Source organism: Notamacropus eugenii, chromosome 2 (genome assembly GCF_028372415.1).
Source record: "Notamacropus eugenii isolate mMacEug1 chromosome 2, mMacEug1.pri_v2, whole genome shotgun sequence".
In the NCBI taxonomy this organism is placed as follows: Eukaryota; Metazoa; Chordata; class Mammalia; order Diprotodontia; family Macropodidae; genus Notamacropus; species Notamacropus eugenii.
Window position 1 is genome coordinate 511,973,555 of NC_092873.1, and position 20,270 is coordinate 511,993,824.

Below are 20,270 nucleotides of genomic sequence, written 5' to 3' on the forward strand. Positions count from 1 at the left end.
ATTGACGGACTCCTACAGACTCAGAAATGGCGAGTGCAGTCAGTGGTTTTGTTTGATCGTATCCATACTTGTAATGAGTGTTGTTTTTCTTGACTTCTCAATAGGTAGGAGAGGTGGCAGGGAGAGAATTGAGAACTGAAAATGAAAGGAATTTATTTCCCTTTGTATCTTAAGAATCTCATTCTGGGTCCTCTCCCACCCCTCCTGGGCTGACCATCCCTGAGAAACTGCCTCTCTTTGCTCTGCAGTCAGCTTTTTCTAAGTCTGAGGTCCATTTGGGAAATAGGAATCTGAGCAGAGGCCCTCTTCTCCTTTTTGATCTCCCCTGGGGTTCTTGGCCTTTGCTCTTCCAGGTGAATTGTAATGTCTCATCTAGATCTCTAAAGTCAAGCCCTGGTAGTTGTGTTAATAAGTACGGAATCTGGAGATGAGTCCAAGTCACATCCTTGTCTGGCTCCCTTTCTCTGCCCTCCCTCTCACTGCCGTCTCTGTCTCTTCTCTAAGCTCATGTAACATGTTAAAAATCTGTTGTCACTGGTCATCTTGGTGTTCCCCATTTCCTAGTTTTCCCATTTATTGCCTTTCCATGCCCTTCTTAGAGAGCTGTCTCGTAACTTTTTTAAAAAAAAGAAAAAGTGAAATTGATAAAACCAGTCAGTCTGTTCACAGAGGCATGGAGTACTGCTGACATCAGGGTTTAAACATGGACTGATGTAAGAGCCCTGAGTCACTGGGAAGTTTTCTTGCAGCCTCCAGTGGTAGGTGATTTCCCTTTGGTCCTGTGGACATGTTTATGAATATTGATCATTGGCTTTCACAGCTCTTGAGTGTTTGGATAAAGGTGTGGGAGGGGATGATTGTCATCACCAAAGAAATAATGGGGAAAGTAAAAAACATTTTTGTGTCGTAGCCCCAAATAAAGTGAAAGCACCAACAGGCCAGAATCGGACCTGACTGCGGATTCAGTTGCTTTGTATGAGAAAAGTGATTTGGGATTTGAAAATCCATGAAGATCATCATAAACTTTGTGTCATTGTTTTATTTCACGTGTTTTCCTTAGTCCTGATGCTTTATTATTCTTTGTAAACTGACAGCAGCAGAGTGACTGATCCCAAGTTTTGAAAGTCCTTTTGGCTCTGTCTGCCCTAGCACTTAGCCCTTACTTAGGAATCACCAAGCTGAGTTTTGCCTTGACTGGCCCCTGGACTGAGCTTAATTTGAGCACTTGGTTAGTGCTGCTGAAAGGATCTGTGAAGTTTCTAAGAGACTGAGCAAAGTTTGTACTCAGATAGGCTGTGCCTGAGGGCATTCAGCCCAGGAAGTGGGGTTATTAGCCTCTTGGGGCTAGGCCAGGCCAGTAGGTGGCAGAGTTCAGGATTAGGTCTTACCTTGCAGCTTTTTAAAAAATGGTTTGTTATCTTTTAGTTCTTCAGGATCGGCCTCAGTCTTGACCCACAGCAGTTCAGGGAACAGTTTAAAACGCCCTGATACCACGGACTCCCTTATTTCCTCCATATCTAATGGGATGAGTGATGCAGGTAAGTGAACCCTTGTTAAGGGGCAACCATGTTAGCTTCCCCTGAATATTGGGTTGTTGGCCCCCTGTACTGTGGACGATCTAGTGAGTGGGGTTTGCTTTGCAGACCTGTTTGACTCTCATGACGACCGAGATGATGATGGGGAGGCCAGCTCCGTGGAAGAACATAAGAGTGTCATCATGCACCTCTTGTCCCAGGTTAGGCTGGGAATGGATCTGACTAAGGTGAGCAGCCTGATACCCTGATTGCTAGAGAATTCCCATTGTATGGAACATTGACCTGTCACCACACAAGTGGACTATTTTAGAGTGGATTCTATTCACACATTTATTAGGCACTGACTGCATGCCCTTGCATGGGGTGGGGATGGGAGAGGGCAGTGGCAGCAGGTAACTAGTGTAAGAATGAATGATTGATTGATAGAAGATGGAAAGGATAGGAGAGAAAGGAATCATCAAATCCACATAAAGATGGTGCTGGAATTGGGCAGGGGAAGGAATAGGAAAGGAAAGGAGGAAACAACTTTGATTTGGTGTGGTATTGAGAGTGAATTGCATTAGACTTTGTCACTAATTGCCTAGAGAAAGAGGGCTTGCCAAGAAATGAGTTTGAAGGGGGACAGGGGATATTGTGTGAGCAGTTTTCCACCAGAACTCTTAGTGGGAGAAGGAAAGGCACTAATGTGTCCATTCCCTGGTTGCCCTGGGCAGGCTGATTTGAGTGGCCAGGCCTCTAGCCCCAGTGACCAGTCTGGATGAGGCTGAGCCCTGATCTCAGGTTCACAAGGCATGGCAGCATGACATCATCTTTGGTATTGCCACACACCTGTTAGCCAACAATAGTAAATCATGTGCTTAGAGAGAGGAAGAAAGATGAGAGATCGGGCCTGAGGAAGCCCTTGTTCTAATGAGCGAGTCAGCATACAAACAACTGTGTATTTGTAGGATAGATATATTGTCAGTAGAAATTCTTTCTCTTGGAAAGGAAAGCAGTGGCAGTGGGTTATACTGAGAAAGGCCTCTCTTAGAAAGGGGGATGTGATCTGAGTTTTAGGACCAGAAAGTGAGGTGGGAGAGTCTTCCAGGCGTCGGGTACAACCAGTCAACCCTGGACTCAGGTCCCTTAGGCAGCTGTACTTTCTTGGTCCTCCCTGGAGATAGCCTCCTGTCCCCTTCCCCAAATCACTGCCCAGTGTAGAGTCAAATAAGGCTGCTACAGACTCTAGAAGTCTCCCAGCCCTCAGGCGCATCTGCAACCAGGGCTGACTTCCTTTCTGTCTCCCTTCCCTAACTCATCACTCGCTACCTTGGCGTCCTGACAGTAACATTAGGGGCTTCGTGTGGTCCCTGGCCTGGATATCAGCTCAGTTTGGTGGCTCGTGGATGCTCTCCACCCGGGCCAAACATGCCTGTGGAACGATTTGTTTCTCCCTCTTGACATAAAAATCCATGTAAATCCTGGTCATTGTGCATTCTGCTTAATAAAGCATTTTCTGTGTTGGGGCGTGTGTCTGTGTGTGAGACAGATGTGTGTGTGTGTGTGTGTGTGTGTGTGTGTGTGTGTGTGTGTGTGTGTGTGTGTGTGTATTCTGGAAGTTCAAATATGTGTCTTCCCCAGGTGGTTCTCCCAACATTTATTCTCGAAAGAAGATCGCTTTTGGAAATGTATGCTGACTTTTTTGCACATCCAGATTTGTTTGTAAGGTACGTTACAGCGTTTTTGAAAGTTTTCCATGTCTTTGTGGGGTAGGAAGGGAAGAAAATATGCATTTATGAAATGCTTATTGTACGCTAGGCACTGTACCAGGTGCTTTTACAAATATTCTCCCATTGGATTCTCACTCCAACCAGCTGGGTGACTCAGTGGATAGAGCCCCAGGCCTAGAATCAGGAAGACCTTGAGTTCAAATGCAACCTCAGACACTTACTGTGTGACCCTGGGCAAGTCACTTCACCCTGCTTGCCTCAGTCTCCCTATCTTGTCAAATGAGCTGGAGAGAGGAATCACAAACCACTCTGGTATCTTTGCTTCAAGAAAACTCCAAATGGGGTCATGGAGACTCAGACACAACTGAAAAGTGACTCAGCAGCAATACAGTTGAGGAAACTGAGACAAACAGAGGCAAAGTGTCTTGCCCAAGGTCACAGAGGTCTTGCCTCTCAGAAGCAAGGATTTGATCTTGGATCTTTTGCCTGCGGGCCCATTGCTCTGTGAAGTGTGATGCTCCACCATGTTTTGAAAACAGGCTGAACTGTCAGATGTATCCCCCCTTCCACTTTTTTGCCTCTCTTCTGGTTACATCTGGAGAATGACTTTGAATCATTGACTTGCATTTAAGGCAGCAACGTTAGCGTTAGCTTCCTGACTCTCCCTGTGTCTTCCACACTGAGTATTTCCAAAGCATCCCAACCCCGGGACTGATGTAACACGGTCATTGAGCATTAATGGTTTGTTCAAGCTTAGCTAGGGTCTGAGGGCTAGGAACTGGAGGCAGCCTTGGGCTAGCTGGTTCGACCCTTTTATTTTACACAGGTGGGCGTAAGACCTAGGGAAGTTGCAGTGACCTGCCCAGTGTCCTCTAAGGAGAAAGTGCCAGAGTTGGGGCTTAAGTCCAGTTTCTAGTTGGAAGCCACCCCTCCCCAGGGTGGCCTCTCATCAGTGACTGAGTCTGTGGCTCCGTTGGGGCTTCCCACATGGCCCAGCCCAGCCCTCCTTTAGCCCCTGAACATAAGACCTTATGAATCCCCACTGCAAGCACCCCCAACCCATCCTGTCCCCCCCAGAGGTCTTGGGTCATCCATTGGAAATGTTCCACCTCAGCTCCTTGTTGGTAGTTTGTGCCTCAGTTTCTGTCTGTTAACTTATATCAGCCTAGGCCCTGCCCCACCTCTCCCATCTCTCTCAGCTCCTTCTGTTCCCTCCTCTGGTCTGCCCCATTTTCCAGGTCCTTAGAATGTATCCCCATGTCCTGCCACAGAAGTGTTACAGATGACAGCAGCTCATGGGTGCTTTTATTCTTGGCATCTTCGTCTTGTAGGCCCCAGGTGTTGGAGCCCTCGGCCACTTTAATGGTGTCAGGGCCTCTAGCCAGTGATTCTCAGACCTCTGACTTTTCCAGGGGCCTTTCTGAGTTCCAGCGCCCTAACGTGCACAGAAGGCTGGGCCCTCAGTGTCGGCTCCTGAAGCCTACGTCCTCCTGTGGGGGACGGGGTGTCCTCCTGCGGGGGAAGGATGCTCCCCTTTGCACAGAACATGAGTGATAGGAAGGAAGCTCCGGATGCCCAGAGCCTGGCTCAGAAATCTGGGGTGGTGAGGCCCCCCATGGAGGGGGCGGCTCTGCACACTGGGGGCCCTGGACACACAGGGCTGCTGATGTCTGGTTTTTTCCTTTCAGCATCAGTGATCAGAAGGACCCCAAGGAGCGAATGGTACAGGTTGTGAGATGGTACCTTTCTGCCTTCCACGCAGGAAGGAAGGGGTCTGTGGCTAAAAAACCTTACAATCCCATTCTGGGTGAGATCTTTCAGTGCCACTGGACGCTGCCCATGGAAAATGAAGAGAATGCGGTAAGTTTCACAGACTCCTCCAGCTTGTTACAGGGGCAGAGCCCCAGCTCCTCAGCTCCCCTTCCACGCTGGCACAATCTTGGCACCAGGTTTCTTATTCTTCTGAGAAAGGAGGAAGGCAGTGGAGCATGGGCCTTGCCAAGGAAGCCAGTGATTTAGCCAGAGCATCTGTGGGGTTCAGGATGAGGTCGTGGGGCCCCTAAAGCAGCCCACACTGTTGTGAAGTGACTGGCTGTTCATCGTGTCCTGGACCAGGGTTCAGGGCAGGTCCTGCTTGGCTCGTCTCCAGAGGCAGACATGGATGGGCAATGATGTCCTTTGTGTCTCTTGTGCTTGTGTTGGCAGGAGCCGATGTCTGAAGGCCCCGTGCCCTGGGGCTCCAAAAACTGTGTGGCATTTGTGGCGGAGCAGGTCTCCCATCACCCTCCCAGTAAGTGGCCACTTTCTCTGTGATCTTACTCACCCTACAGGGCCTGTACCTCCAGGGCAGTGAATGTTAGCACTCATGACTTCAAACCACTCTGACATCTACAGATACTACAGGAAGAATCGCTGCTGCTTCCTCTCATTTCTTGGGGGTCCCTTGAGCAGCAAACTTACCACTGTGATATGAGAGGAGGGACAAGAGAGGCAGCATGGGACCGTTAAGAGGGCATTTCCTTCTGCCCTCTTCCTCAGGTCTGGCACGGTTTGTCCTCATTCTCTGCCCCTGGCTAGCCTGGCTGCCACAAGCTGTGCATACCATAGTCTTCTGCAGACTGGCTGACCAGCCTTGGCAGGGCCTTGCCTTGTGGCCACAGCAGGCAAAGCCATCTGCTTCTGGCCTGCCTCCCACACTGCCCAGGGCACTTGTTTTGGTTGCTTTGACCAAGGATCTTAGGTGATCTAAATTGTTTCTGGAAAGGCTCCATTTTGGTGCTCAGACCCTAAGCTTCTGGAAGCAGAGGAAAGCCATGTCGCCATTCCCCATTGTTTAATAGGTCCTATCATGCTGGGCATGGCATGGGTATCCATCCATCCATGGCCAGGAGAGAAGGCAGCTCTTGGGGCCTGCATCACAGCCCTGCCTAGTGGCCCTGGGGAAGAGGGCAGTGCAGAGTCAATGTGGTCATTGGATCTTTGGTGATGCCAAAACAGTCACCTTAATTCTTGGGATAATTGGCCACCCACCGTTTACCAGATCCACTCCCACATGCAGCCTCCAAGGCTTATCCCTGGGCTAATGTGGAAACCCTCTCTCTGATGCCAGTGTCTGTATGGCAATCCTGGGCAAGTTCTTTGCCCAACATGGTGAGGTGGACACACGATGGCACTAAGTAGATGCATCTTTGTTCTCAGTTTCAGCTTTTTATGCCGAGTGCTTTAACAAGAGGATCCAGTTCAATGCACATATATGGACCAAGTCCAAATTCTTGGGAATGTCCATTGGCGTCCACAACATAGGACAAGGTGAGGGGCTGGGCTCATGCCAGCTTCCATCTCTGGTGTTGTCCTGGTCTCCAAGCAGGGCCGGCCTCATCTCTGCTCATCTCTCTACAGGTTGTGTCTCTTGTCTTGAATATGACGAACATTACATTCTCACCTTCCCCAACGGCTATGGAAGGCAAGTAAACCTGTTTCCTTCCTCCCCCCATGCCCTCTGCCTCTTCTCACCCTGAGCCCAGCCCCCTCACCTGGTACCTCCTGCACACAACCACTTCCTTAAGCCCGTTTTGGGTTTAACAGGTCTATTCTCACAGTGCCCTGGGTAGAACTGGGAGGAGAATGTAGTATTAACTGCTCCAAGACCGGGTACAGCGCCAACATCATCTTCCACACAAAGCCCTTCTATGGGGGCAAGAAGCACCGAATTACTGCTGAAATCTTGTAGGTATCTCACCAGGGCCCTTCCCCTTCCTCGGGGCCCCATGCATACCAGGGCTCGGGCTGCAGGCAGAGCTTCCAGCCCCACACATGGGGAGCATGGCTTGTTGTCCTTGCTGTAGTTGGGAGAAGGCCCTGGGCCACAGTTGCTATTCCCATTTTACAGATGAAGAAACTGAGGCTTACAGAAACTCAGTGACTTTTTTTCAAGCAACTTCAGCAAGGGATTGTCTGAGCCTTCTGACCCGACCCACCCACCCCCACTCTCTTGGCCTGTATTCCTTAGCTCTCCCTTGGCTCTGTGGTGCCTTGGCCTTAGCTTGTCACAGACTGACCTCATGTCTTCTTTCTTTAGCCCTCCAAATGACAAGAAATCCTTTTGTTCAATCGAAGGGGAGTGGAACGGTGTCATGTATGCAAAATATGCAACAGGGGTAAAGTACCCAATGAATTCTCTCTTTGCCCCAGTGATTTCCCACAGACAGTGGGTTCCAGTGGGGTTTGCTTAGCCGTGAGCCTAGGAGCTGGACCTTGAGCCACATGTGTAGGCCTGGGGTCCTCTGGCAGGCATGTTCCTTCTATTTTTGGGAGGAGGGGGATGGACGTGGGCTGGCAGGAGAGGGCCCAGGAGTCACTCTGCTCTCTAGGAAAATACGGTCTTCATCGATACCAAGAAGGTGCCTATAATCAAGAAAAAAGTGAGGAAGCTGGAGGACCAGATGGAGTATGAATCACGCTGGTGAGGAGACTGCTGGGAGGGAGGGGGGCAGAGCACCTTGTGATCTTCCTGGTCTCCTCATGTCCTTCATGTGTGGGGTTTTGAGCACCTCGAGCCCCCGTCAGGGGAAAGTGTGCAGGCCTTGGTGCAGGCCTGCTCCAGGTGGCCCTGCCTGCTGCTCTGCATGAAAGCGCTCCCAGGAACCAGAAGAATTGACCTGGTGCCCACTGTGTCCCTGCTCTTCTACTGGGCACAAAGATGAAGACAAAAGCCATGCTGCTCCCTTGAAGGAGCTGCCTTGGATCACCGTGGGGAAAGGTGGGAGGAGGGGCCAGAGCTCAGGCAGCATACTTGCAGCCTCTTCTGATTGGTCCCTCAGATGTATGAGTGATAAGACCTCATCACATGGTCCCTGATTGTGGCTCTAGGATCATTGAGTAGAAACTGCAAAGAAGCAAAGTCAGAATTGATTTTGGGGAAAACTCCTTGATGTTGAAGGCTATCCCCAAGTGAGATAGCTGCCCCACACCAGAAGCCTTTGAGCCAAGCCTCCATAGTTGCTCACAGTTAGCTTCTAGGGTGGGGGTGGGGAATCTATAGACATTTTTGGAGATCCCTTCCAAATCTGTTTCTTTGGTTCCACAATGGAGGCCCAAGAGCGACCTGGGGACTCTCCCAGGCCAAATGCTGCAGTCTGATTGGGAGCTCCCATTTCCTACTCATAGAATCAGAGTCAGAAAAGGAGGCCTCTGAGGCCAACACCTGATGGGGGGGTGTTGCCAATCCACCAGCCTGGGAGTCCAGATGGTTAATTCTAGCGTCTGGGTACTTGGTGCTTGGTAAATGTGGGGAGGGACCTGGAAGCTGGGGCACCTGGTAGGATCTTGTGGTCACTAAACAGAGAAAGGAACAGCCAGTCACAGGCAGAACAAGAAGTCCTGTTTTCAAACCCAGCGTCCCTCTACTTGCCCACTGCTGCTTTTCATCCCATGGGGGCAAAGAATGAGAAAGCCATGCCAGAATTGGGGCGGGGGCAGGGGGGACAGACGGTCATTGAAACCTAGTCATAGATCAGGAAACCAGACTCTGACCTGCCTGAGGGAAGGTTGGACAAAGCCCTCTGGTCATCTCAGCCAGAGGAACCTGGCAGGTTCTGTTGTCTTGCCAAGCCTCAGGCTCCAGATTCAGTGTTCTTGGTTCGAAAGGGTGTTGGAGCTGATGTTTCCAGGCCTGTGACCTGCCCCCACAGTCCTCACGCACCTCATTCTTTTCTTTAGCCTCTGGAAGGATGTCACTTACAACTTAAAAATCAGAGACATCGATGCAGCCACTGAAGCAAAGCACAGACTAGAAGAAAGACAGAGAGCCGAAGCCCGAGAAAGGAAGGAGAAGGACACCCAGTGGGAGACCAGGGTGTGTGTGAATTTCCACCTTGTCTTTGGTGGGCAGGGCTAGGGCTGGGGCCTAGCCAGAGAATGGCTTCTCAGTCCTTCCTTTCCCTCATAGTTATTCCATGAAGATGGAGAATGTTGGGTCTACGATGAGCCTCTACTGAAACGACTTGGAGCCAGCAAACATTGACCTTCAGAGGAGCCGAGGGCCTTGGTGCTGCCCGCCGGCCATGGCCACCTTCTGTGGGGGCTGGGGGGCGCCCCCCTTCTCTTTGCAGTGGTTCCTATCTCAGGGATACTGGACTTACTGATGCAGGTGAACAATTAAAGCAAGACAAGTCTCCTTTATTCTCTTGATGGCGGCCACTAGAGCTTGACATCAGTTTTAAGAATACGTTCAAGCTTTGAAAACATTTGTAAACACTGGGCTCAAGCAGTGAGTGAGTGAGTGAGAGAGTGTGTGTGTGCGCGCGTGTGTGTGTCACTAGTGCCACTGCCAAGGTACAGAACAAGTCTCACATACTCTTGGGTTCTGTCTATATAAATACACATATATATATGCATATACAAATATAAATACACATAATGGAGTCTTCACTTAGTATTCTTTACATCTGTAAATAGAGATTCCTTTGGATGAACAGTTTATTAGAAAATTATTTAGCAAACTATAAAATCAAATGTTTTAGCATTTCATTATCTCACTCAAAATAACTTCTGTATTTTTATTTTTAAATTGAACTATTGAATCATAGCTATCCCTTGGCTATACTTTAATTCCACTATGGGCAGCATCTTAAGGCTTCATAAAATAATTTTACAAACTTTCTGGTGTTCTTACCTTCTTTGAACTCAGCGTTTGGGCAGTCAGCCCAATCGGCCAGAGCTAGACTTGACCTTCATACCAGAATATCCAATTTTACTTGAAGAAAAACCCAAAGTTAAGTGGCTTTTTCTTGTCCATGTGGTAGAGTGGGAAAAACACCGGCTGGGAATTCTGCTTAAGGTACGGCCTGGCCATCAGACTTCTGTACTCCCAGGGGGCCGTTCCCAGTGGCCCACACACAGCAGAGCCGTGAGATCTAATTCTTGTTTTTAACGGACACTAATACAGAGAAACACAAAGGGCTGTCTTTATTTAAAATTTTCTTAAAACTTTGTTCCATCGGCCCTAGCAAATAGCACGGCAGGGATGAGGGAAGGTCCCCCGGGGGGTCAGGATTTGTCCATACCAGTTTACCATAACGTATACCATCAGTCTGTTAGTCTGAATTCAAGAGCATGATGCAGCAGAAATTTTCCTTCAGAGAAAGACTTCAATAGTGTTACTTCAAGAATACAAATTTCAAATACGCACTGCTTCAGGCCAAAGAGACTGCAGTTTATTTGACTATTTTATGGTAGGGGAGAAGGTTAAGAGTTGATGTGAAAGCCCTGATATCAGTGATGGGGACAGTGGAGTCTGCCAGCAGAGGAGATGTCGGCAGGTAAGTCAGCTGAGCCACTTCCCCGTAGGAAGAGTTGTTGGAAGATTCACAGGGAGCAGAACCTTCGTCTTCTGCCTCATATTTTCCGTAGCCAACAACCTGAAAGGGACCAGGCCATGATGAGGGTCTTTCCATGCCCCTCCCACCCACCCCCCCCCCATAGGCTCCCATGGCTGCAGAAAGCCAGGCCGAGCAGCCTCAGGTACGGCCTGGAGCATGGCTGGCAGATCATACTCACATGCACACTGACTATTTTGCTGCTGTTCCCTCTGTGAGACTTGAACCAGTTCACCAGGTCTGCTTTGGAGAAAGACTTGAGAGCTTGAATCTTCCAGAGGAGAAAAAAATAAAATTTAGAGTTTAAAAGGTAATATTTTCCCAGAAAATCTGTTCACTGAGATAAACCAGAAGTGATTATATGAAAAGGCCTCCTAGCTTGAGGGGGGAAGGGGTCCCATGCTTTAGAGACAATTTGAATGGAAGATGGACCAGAGTCTTGTGGTGCAAACCTATAGCACCAGCTTAGGTGCGAGGAGACAAAGGCCTGCGCAAAAGGGAATGCGCTGGAGTGATGCACAACATGCGCAGGCCCTGACCACGGCTTCAGGGAGGGGGAAAGTGTGTGTAACTTCAGCTCGGGACCCAGGACGTCCATTTTAAGATATGCACCAGGTAGAGCAGGGACTAGATCTTGTCAGATTCATCATTAAACTTTATGTTGTCGGATCTGAGAAAGCCAGATGCTCCCAAATTCCTCTGCCTTATTTTCAGAGTTAACTACATGAACGGTTGAAAGAGATGGGTCAAATCCTTTCCAAGACACAAGAGCATTGCCCACCCTCCACACCCATCCTTAACTAAAGCCCAGCTCTTTGACTACCTGTGTGACCCCAGGTACTGCACACCACTCCCCAATGGGCCTCCAGCTGTTTCTACATCTGTAAAATGAAGGAAATGAATCCTCCTTGTTGTGGACACAGAAGTTCCTGACTCAGTTGAGGAGGGTCTATTTGGCCTCTTGATCATTTAGCACTCTGCCCCCCCAGACTTCTCAAGTTCATGAAATCATCAGTACTGAGGGCTCCCGGACATCACTGACCTCCCGGCCTGGCCTCCTGCCTCGGACATTCTAACCACACCCTTTGGCCTTTTTCATTCACTGCAATCACACTCTGGAATCCTGGCATTCTCCCATCTTAGCACCCATGCTGTACCTGAACCCAAACCTTTTTGGGTGCTCTCCCCCACTGGCTTCTGTCATGATTTGCCAACTAGTATGGAGAATTCCCACCCTCTCCCCTCCTAGGCCCTCCCCCTACTATTTTCACTACCCTGGGAACAGTAGTCACAAACAAGCTGCTTTTAGCCTCAGCCTTTTTTTTAACGTAATTTCACTCAGTCTCCAACTTTCATCCAGAGAAGAATGAACCAGGAGGGAAGTGGCCTCCACTTCCCTCCATAACATCACTCCCACGTTCTAGGCTGGCCCTGCCTGCCTCTGCCACGTATCATCCTGTCCTGTCCTGTCCCAAAAATGTTTCTTCTTCAGGGTTTTTCTGTATTTCTGAGGGTCATCCCAAATTCAACGAAGGCCCACCTCTGGCATTGTCCATCCCCTTGTCTCCCCACAGAGCCCCGTCAGCACCTCTCTCCCAACTGGAGCTCGTCTCTCTTCCCAGAGTTTTTCACATGCACCTTATGTTCCTAAAAATCCAGCCTCTCTGATGCTCCTGGGTCTGACACATCCTTGTTCCATTTGCCTCTTGGAGGCTCCACTATGCCTATCCCTTCCCAGAGGCCCTTGTGAATCTCCCCCCTTCCCTCCCAAAAAAAGTCTACTCCACAGGTGAGCAGCTCCAGCCATCCAGGTGAGATGCACTCACCATGTAATGCTGTGCGGTCCAGATGCGATTCCATGGTAATATCTAACTTTGGCACTAACCTTGAGCCTTGAACAATGATTAATAAACGTATGTCAACTGACTGACTGAACCTGCCAACTCGGGTGAAGTAGGGTTAGAGCCAGGATCCTCTTCCCCTCCATTTTACAGACAAGAAAGCTGAGGCCCAGAAGGGAGAAACAGCTTTTCCCAGAGTCCCCTGGTATGGGAGTGATAGAGATGGGGTCAAAGACAGATCTCCTGACCCATAGTCCAGGTTTCTTTCTACCATGTGAAGCAGGCCAGACTTGGGAGAGGCTGGGCTGGTTCTTACCTCGTGGGCCAGACGGTCAAAGAGGTACTGCTGAGTGGCCACCTCGTTCCAATTGCGGTCCACCTCCTCTCCAAGGTGCGTGTCCTCACACTCCTTCAGCTTGATCAGAGCTACGACCTAGCACAAGCAGACACTCATCAGAGCTAGACACTTGCCAAGCCAGGCCAGACTCCATCAAACACAGCTCCCTAAGAAGCCCAGAGATGGCCCAGTAGCTGGCCCTGAAGTGAGCAGCCTTCTCCAGGAACTCCCAGGGCCAGGGCATCCTTCCCACAGGAGGGTGTGGGGTCTCCCTTCCCCAAGGCCTGGGTCATCTAACGCAGGCAGGGCAAGTCTGAGGAGGAGGAAGAGCTAGGAAGGGACTGGAATCACACAAGTGGAACTCACAGGAAATGGGTTTCCCTCCCTCTGAGTTCATGCCTCCTCACATGCCCAGGGAGGTAAAGGAAGCTTGCCCAGGGTGACACAGACAATGGGTAGGAGAGGTGGAATTGCTTTGGGCCTCAATCTGTGAGGCAAGGAGCTAGAGACTGCCTTATTTGGGGACCGAGAGGATGGGGGATCACTCCAGACCCCAATTACCTGAGTATGAAAAGCATCTTCTGTTAAGTTCTCCATCCTTTCTTCAAAACAGCGAAGAAATTCCTCTATTTTCTTATCGACAATTTCAGAGCTGAAAGAAAATATTTCAAAAACAAAGCCAGCCTTAGGACTTCCAGATGTGGAGCTAGAAGAGACCTTAAAGGTCTTAAAGAAGTCTAGGGTCAGGGTTCAAAGGCACCTGTGAAATAAAGCAGTCGGAAGCAGGGTCTTGGGGCCCTTTCCAGCTCTGAACTAGTGATGCCATGACCCAGGCCATGCCCCTCATTCTTCACCTAAGGAAGCCCAGGTCCCAAGAGGCTCTGACCCCTAACCCCTCTGCAGCATCAAACTGGCCAGTACTTGCACCACTTTCCCACAGATCTGTTTTTCTGAAAGCCTCAGGAGGGGTTCCTTTGATCCCCGCCTCACTGACGGGAGGCCCTGCCCCTCGGGATCCTCCCTGAGCTGCTCCTGCCCAGCTCTGATACCTGCTGCTTCTTTAGACCTTCCTTCCCAGGTCTCCTCTCATTTGGTAACCCTGGAAGTAGGCAATCAGAGAACAGTCACTCCCATTTTCTAGGTAAGAAAACAGGCTCAGAAAAGGTGGTGGTGAAATGGGCTCGACCTCTCCATATACCTTCAGCCCAGGGGCCAGCACTCAGGCCCAGCCTGCTTGCTATCCAACTTTCAGACTGCCTGCTTACCTCACTTTTGAGAAGCTAAGCCATGGGCTGGGGGGGGGTGGGGGTGGGGTTGGGGCACAGGACACAAAGCTGCAGTAACCACTGACACTTACTTGAACTTGGTGGCCTGGGTCCCTACAGTGACAGAGAAACCCAGAATCCCTGACGTGTTCCTGCAGGTCGGATAGACATGATACCTGCACCAAGGAGAGACCTTCATCAGGGCCTCGCAGCCACTGCAGCATCCATGCAGCCCAATATCCACCTTCTACACAAGGACAGAATGCTACCATCCTAGCTGGGGAGGAGAGCTGGCCTCCCACACCCAAGGGTCTCCAAAATCAGCTCCCACAGGACAGGCTCACCAGGGGAGCATTCAGAGCCAAAGGCTGCCTAACCCTGCTCCCACCTGAGCCTCCTTTGCCCTGGGCCTTTTCACTCACCCAAGAGTCTGCTTGGTTCGAAGGAAGTCAAAGCAAGGCTCTTCCATGTGCATCTGCAATTCAACATGAAGGCCCTCAGGGAGACTAGCCCGGTCCTGTATTTCCATCTGCACATCCCTTACTCCCTAAACAACCCTCCTGGTCATCCACATGCTTTCTGAAAGCTTCTCCTCCAGCCAGGCTTCTTAGACAGGGTGCCCTCCTCAGTCTCCATCCAGCCCCTGTCCCCGCCTGCACACTTACCACAAGCAGCTCCATGAGGGTGTACTCCTTCAGGCTCCGGGCACCTGACTGAAAGGGGAGCTTTGTTAGTCTACAAGGGAGCAGCTGAGGGACAAACAATGCTGAGGAACTGAATGTGTGTGAAGGACGAGCACAGTCCTTTGCCTGGCCCCCACAGACACAGAGTTGCCTCATGTCACAACCACACTGACACTGCATTAGCCCCTCCTGCTTCCACAGGGGAGCAAAAGGACTGCCACTGGATGACCTGAGGCACCGGGCAGGTCACTTCCTCTCTCTAAGAGGCTGGGAGGGAGGAAACCTTCCCTGGTTGCACGGAAGGGGAAGGGCTCCTGGTGCCTCACATTTGAGGTGTGAGCTACAGCAGCTCTGAGGCTGGGTGAGCCAGAAGAACCCAGGCTGGCCCTGGATGCCAGGAGGAGGAGGATACTTGACTCTAAAGGTTTGTCCTCATCTGCAGCCCCCTCCAACTGTGTCTCCCCTTCTCTCCCCCACCACCACCCACCCAGCCCGGAGTACATGGGAGTCCTCTGGTGAGATGGAAGTGGACCACGCCTGGCCACATGAAAGGTCTGTTTCCTCCTCCATCTCTCCAAGGTGAGAGTTGATGCAATTCTCAGGTCCCTCCTGGCTCCACTGTCTGACCCTGAGTGACCCTTGAGGAGTAGCTTCAGCCCCTGGGGACCCCATGCCTCCCTCACTCTTTGGGTTCTCTGGTGCTGCTGGCACAGCCCATGCTGACCCCACTCTGAAATGTCTAGGATGAAAAACGGTCATGGTTTCCAGAGAATAAACTGCAGCTGGGTCTTTGGCCCCACAGGGGCTACAGAGGGTGCCACCTGGGGAGGAGGCCAAGGACTGAGAGAGAGACAGAGAGACAGAGAGAGAGACTGACCTGGTAGTAAACAGTGACTTCTGAGTTGGCGTCCCCTTTATTAAGGGCCTTCACTTTGCACAGGTGGTGAGCGCCAGGCAGCTCGACTACTCGGAACTGAACTGGGATCTCCTTCTCCAGGGGCTTAAAATCCAGCTTGCTAGAGGAGAGCATGGCTGTGAGGCCTAGCCCGCAGCCACCCTGCCCCCCATGCATCGATTGGACAACACCCCCCTCCCCCACAGCCCCGGAGCCAGATACTCACTCAACCACATACTTCACAAAGTCCATGGACTCCTAAGGGGGAAGGACAAGGACCAGCTGAATGCTCCTTCCTCTTACCTCCACCCTGCCACAGACCACCCTGGAGATCGCTGACCCTGACCACGGTAGCTTGGGGGCATGGCCCCATTCCTCACTAGCTACCTTGGTCTGTTGATAGCCAGTAACACAAAAGGGAAAAAGGTTCCTGTCCTGCCCTCCACGAGCTTCCATTCGAATTATTGGGGGTGGGTAGAGGCGGCAACGAGAAAGGCAGCCTGTCAGACCAAAGGGCCAGGGAAGGTTGGCAGCCCACAGCCTCTGAGCGGGACTAGAGAGGACTGGCAGGAACTCTAGGTGAGCCTGGGAAGCAGGCACCCAGGGGTGGTTTGGGCACTCACTTTGCTTGTGAAGTTTCCTTGCACTAAGCCCTCCACAAAGAGCTGTGATTTGAATTCCTTCACAAAGCTGAGCAGGGCCTCAATGGTGAAGCCTTGGAGCAGGGCCTGGTACTTGTCGATCATGGACCACCGAGAGTACTCCAGGATTAAAAGCCGCACGTCTCTGGAGAAAGGACAAGGGTACAAGGGCATCACCATGAAGGCAGCGTGTCCAGCCATCTCTTGGGGCCTGCCCCTGCACCGTCACCAGGGCCCTCCTCCCAGCCTGGCCCCCAAAGGCGGCACTCACTTGGCCAGCGTCTCCGGCTTGATGAGGATGTTGAAGTAAGTCTTCTTCAGTTGCTCCGCTATCATTGCAAAGACAGCAGGTGTAGAACTGAAGTCGGCTAAGTGATCGATGATGAGCTGAAACAGCAGCTGGAAGGAGAAAGGGAAGAAAAGCCTGGCCCACGTGATGGCTACAGGGCCGGCCCAGGAGCAGCTCCCTCGCCCAGCCCAGTTCCTGTGGGAATCTCTATAAGAGAAGCAGGGGGCTCTTCTGCCCCTCTTCTCAGCTTGTCCTTCCTCAAACTGCCTTCTCTTTGCTTCCTTCTGTATCTGCTTCTAGAATCAGGGGAAGAACAGTGCAGGGCAGGGCCTACTGGTCAGGGTTCTTGGCATCCCTGGGGCCTGGCATACAGCAGGCACAAGTGAAGATGGGCTTCAGGTCTCCTTCCTGCCAACCCAGTGCCCTTTCTGCACCAGGCTCCCCACACACAGGAGCTGCACAGAGGTCCAGAGAATTCTTGCAAACAGTATGAAAGCCTGGTTGTCTGAGTAGTGTTGGTTTTTTTTGTAAAACAAAACTTTGGACTGGTCATTATCATAAGAGGCCAAATGACAGATTTAGAAACTCATGCTCCTGGGCACCGTCCCCGACACTGCCACTGCCGCCACAGCCACACCAGAGCCCGACAGAGAAGCCAAAGGGGCTCACAGAACAGCCCCCCATTCCCCACATGTCCACCTTCCTTGCAGGAGGATGTTCTTCACCTACTGGCTCCTGACAACTCTGCTTACTTTAGCTAACTCACAGCTTAGATGAAGCAGAAGTGCTGCTAAAAGCAAGCACACGCCCACCAACAAGGAATGGGACCCAAAAGCAAGGAGGAGAAAAGAGAAATCCGACCCCCTCCCTTCCTCGCTGTCCTTGGTCCTCCCAGCTCCTCCGAGCACCAGCTGAGAGCCCTCAGCCTACAGGAAGCCTTCCCCGGCCCTTCTATTTGGGCCTTCTCCCTCTGTGGACTTTTCTCATCCCTCTGGGACAGAGCCTACTTGTCTGTGTCGGTCTCCTTGGCATCTCCCCCGTTAGCTGATGAGTTTTTTCAGGGCAAGAGCCATGTCTTAGCACGGTGCCTGGCATACAGTAGGGGCTCCTCAGTGCTGACTGACTGACCCCATGGATCCTTTCAAGATCTAGTCTTTTACTTCTCCCAAAGAGATCCCTCTTCATTCACTGCTTCCTCTCCTGAGTCCCATGCATGGGTTCCCTCCCCTCAAGCTGGCTGGTGACAGGATGGCCTGCTGCGGCTCCCAGCACAGCTTGAGTTCCTTCTGTTTCCTCTTCCTTCGGCTTCCTCCGTCTCCACGCTGCGTACCAGTTCCCCTGAGCTCTGTCCTGGGTCCTTTTCCCCTTTAAGTCCATTGGCTTCCATGGATCCAGCTTCACCTCCTGCCATCCAGTTACACATTTCTGCTTGCCCACCCAGGCCTGCTGCCCCACAGAGGGAGAGGAAGCCCAGGCCTGGAGTCCAAGGACGCTTGGATTCCAGCTTAGCTTTAGACACTTTTTATCTTCTTGTCCCCAGCACCAGGCATGGAGCTTTGCAGAGAAGGCCCTGAACGCCCATCAGGCAAGCAGCATGACCAGGAACAAGTCACGTGCCCACTTGCCCTCCCAGGATATGCTTTGCCAACTCCACAGTACACCATCAATGTTGGTGGTGAGCGCTGCTGCTGCTGTCAGGTGTTACTGATCTTTCAGTGAGTGCCATCCAGCCCCCCCAAGGAAGACAGCACTGCAGCCTGAGGCCTCTGTGGCTCCCTCAATGACTTCTTGCCCTGGTCCCACAGGGCATGAACCAGGCCACAAGGCACCTGGGCCAGCCTTGAACAGCTGCCTACCCCTGCACAGGCCTAACCACGTCACCTAGACCCAAACCCCAACTCCTCATCCAGCCTGGCACAGGCACAGGCCAGAGCAGCCTCACCAGACTGAGCTGGGTACTCACAGGTAGCTTGTGGTTGAAGCCCTTCACTCGCACAATCAGTCCGTGCTCTCCAGCCACCAGCTTGTATTCCAGCTGGGCCACATCTGCTTCATAGGCAGGTTCAGCCAGGTTATGGGTGAGGATGTTCACAAAGATGTCAAAGAGCACCACACTGCAGAGGGACACAAAGAGACACAGGAAAACGTGTCAGCCTCCCTGCAGCAAATGGGGTCGATGGGAAGCGCCAGCTCGCCTCTACTGTCTGGGGGCTGCACCCTGGGCTGGGTCTGTACATTCCCTGCCCTCAAGGAGTCTCTCTATCCTATGAGAATAGCTGTCACCCATGTGTTCTCCGTCCTCCATTGTCACTGTTTCCCTGTGATTAGAAATTGATTAGATTATTTCAGAGGTCACACAGCTCCTAAGTCATGTCCCGTAAGCTAGCCTCAAAACCAAGTCTTCTGACTCCATGCACCATGTGGTCCCCGGCTGCCTGATCTTTGGGGTGGCCTCATTTACTTGCAGCTCCAACAGAGTCACCAAGGTTCAAAAGGTCCCAGGCCATGCCCATGGGGGCCACAAAGGTGGAAAGGGGCTCAGACACCTTCACAGTGACAGACAGTCCTTTATTTAGCTGATGGCATCTCCCTTGAAGTCCTATTATCATCTTGTTGACTGAGCTTTAAGTTAAATACCTATTTGTTTAAAGGAACAATTAAACATTGTGCCCTGCTCCAGCTCCCTCTCCAGGATGCAGGCAGACAAGACAACGGCCTGCATGGATGAACACCTGCCTCAGAGTCCAACAATTTTTTAAAACTTTTGCCCTGGGCAACGGGGATAAAGACCCTCCAATCATCAGTCAGCAACCAGGAAGAGGTCCCATTGGAGTCAGCAGACCAAAGTGTATGTTATTACACTCATGATTTAAATAAAACAAGGCCCACTTTGATAGGTGAACACTCCAAGATCCAAGATCAAACAACCATGGAAGGTCTCATTGGCCAAGTCAAGTTACTTCTAAAGGGGAACCATTGGCTCTGTCTTTAGAATCTTCTCTTCTACATAATCAACATACCCATGATCATATTCTATTATTAATTAGATGAAATGAAACCATGCCCTGCACCCCCTTGACCCCAGAAAAAGAGAAGCAGGCTTACTTGGAAGCAGACTTCTGGATCAAGGGCGAGATGAGGTGGAAGCGGATATAGGCTGAAAGGAAAGATGAATATCAGATCAATCCAGGAGAACTGCTCTGAGCCTCCGAGGTGATTCTCGACAACACCACATTATCAAGCAGCACAATTTTAAGATCTGTAGCTGGTCATGCTCCACCTGACTCCTCCTACAGTGCAGCCCCTCTTCAGGACACAGAGGGAACCAGTATCATCCAAGTTTGTGCCAACAAAGAGCAGCCCCAATGGAGGAGGAAGAAGGAGAGGAAGAGAAGGGAGAGGGCAAAGGAGCATGGAGCAGATTCTAAACAACATTTCTAGCCACTTTAAGGCCTACCAAGTACTATGCAGGTTTTCTGCATGACCCCTGCACCAGCACCTGAGGCTATGAGCATTATGAGAAACCTGAGGCTGAGAAAGGGTGACAAAGGATTAGCCTCCAGGTCATCTGGACTCTCCTCCTGGCATGTGACCCCTCACACCAAGTTCCAGCACAAATGGCTCATTTCCAGCATGGCAGCCTTGAGTTGACAAACTCTTTGGCTGAGGTGACTCATGAACAAAGCAAAGTCCAACATG

General features: G+C 51.1%; 2 protein-coding genes across 13 annotated transcripts in view; one reads left to right on the top strand and one right to left on the bottom strand.

The window, feature by feature from the left end:
• The window catches only part of OSBPL9 (oxysterol binding protein like 9), a 143,545-nt gene extending 133,644 nt beyond the window's left edge, over positions 1 to 9,901 (top strand). For all 12 annotated transcript variants that reach the window (XM_072649431.1, XM_072649432.1, XM_072649433.1 and 9 more), the window contains 12 exons: positions 1,426 to 1,538; positions 1,644 to 1,762; positions 3,156 to 3,241; positions 4,933 to 5,104; positions 5,450 to 5,534; positions 6,443 to 6,553; positions 6,644 to 6,707; positions 6,830 to 6,970; positions 7,323 to 7,401; positions 7,615 to 7,706; positions 8,963 to 9,098; positions 9,192 to 9,901. In XM_072649431.1, coding sequence (XP_072505532.1) covers positions 1,426 to 1,538; positions 1,644 to 1,762; positions 3,156 to 3,241; positions 4,933 to 5,104; positions 5,450 to 5,534; positions 6,443 to 6,553; positions 6,644 to 6,707; positions 6,830 to 6,970; positions 7,323 to 7,401; positions 7,615 to 7,706; positions 8,963 to 9,098; positions 9,192 to 9,266 — 1,273 coding nt within the window. In that variant the 3' untranslated portion in view covers positions 9,267 to 9,901. The remainder of the gene's footprint in view (positions 1 to 1,425; positions 1,539 to 1,643; positions 1,763 to 3,155; positions 3,242 to 4,932; positions 5,105 to 5,449; positions 5,535 to 6,442; positions 6,554 to 6,643; positions 6,708 to 6,829; positions 6,971 to 7,322; positions 7,402 to 7,614; positions 7,707 to 8,962; positions 9,099 to 9,191) is intronic.
• Positions 9,902 to 10,193: 292 nt separating this feature from the next.
• NRDC (nardilysin convertase) overlaps positions 10,194 to 20,270 on the bottom strand; it is a 74,594-nt gene continuing 64,517 nt past the window's right edge. Inside the window, 13 exon segments of the mRNA XM_072649430.1 lie at positions 10,194 to 10,662; positions 10,802 to 10,891; positions 12,778 to 12,894; positions 13,360 to 13,450; positions 14,156 to 14,239; positions 14,486 to 14,538; positions 14,729 to 14,776; positions 15,624 to 15,762; positions 15,868 to 15,899; positions 16,265 to 16,427; positions 16,554 to 16,681; positions 18,535 to 18,685; positions 19,677 to 19,728. Coding sequence (XP_072505531.1) covers positions 10,459 to 10,662; positions 10,802 to 10,891; positions 12,778 to 12,894; positions 13,360 to 13,450; positions 14,156 to 14,239; positions 14,486 to 14,538; positions 14,729 to 14,776; positions 15,624 to 15,762; positions 15,868 to 15,899; positions 16,265 to 16,427; positions 16,554 to 16,681; positions 18,535 to 18,685; positions 19,677 to 19,728 — 1,352 coding nt within the window. The 3' untranslated portion in view covers positions 10,194 to 10,458.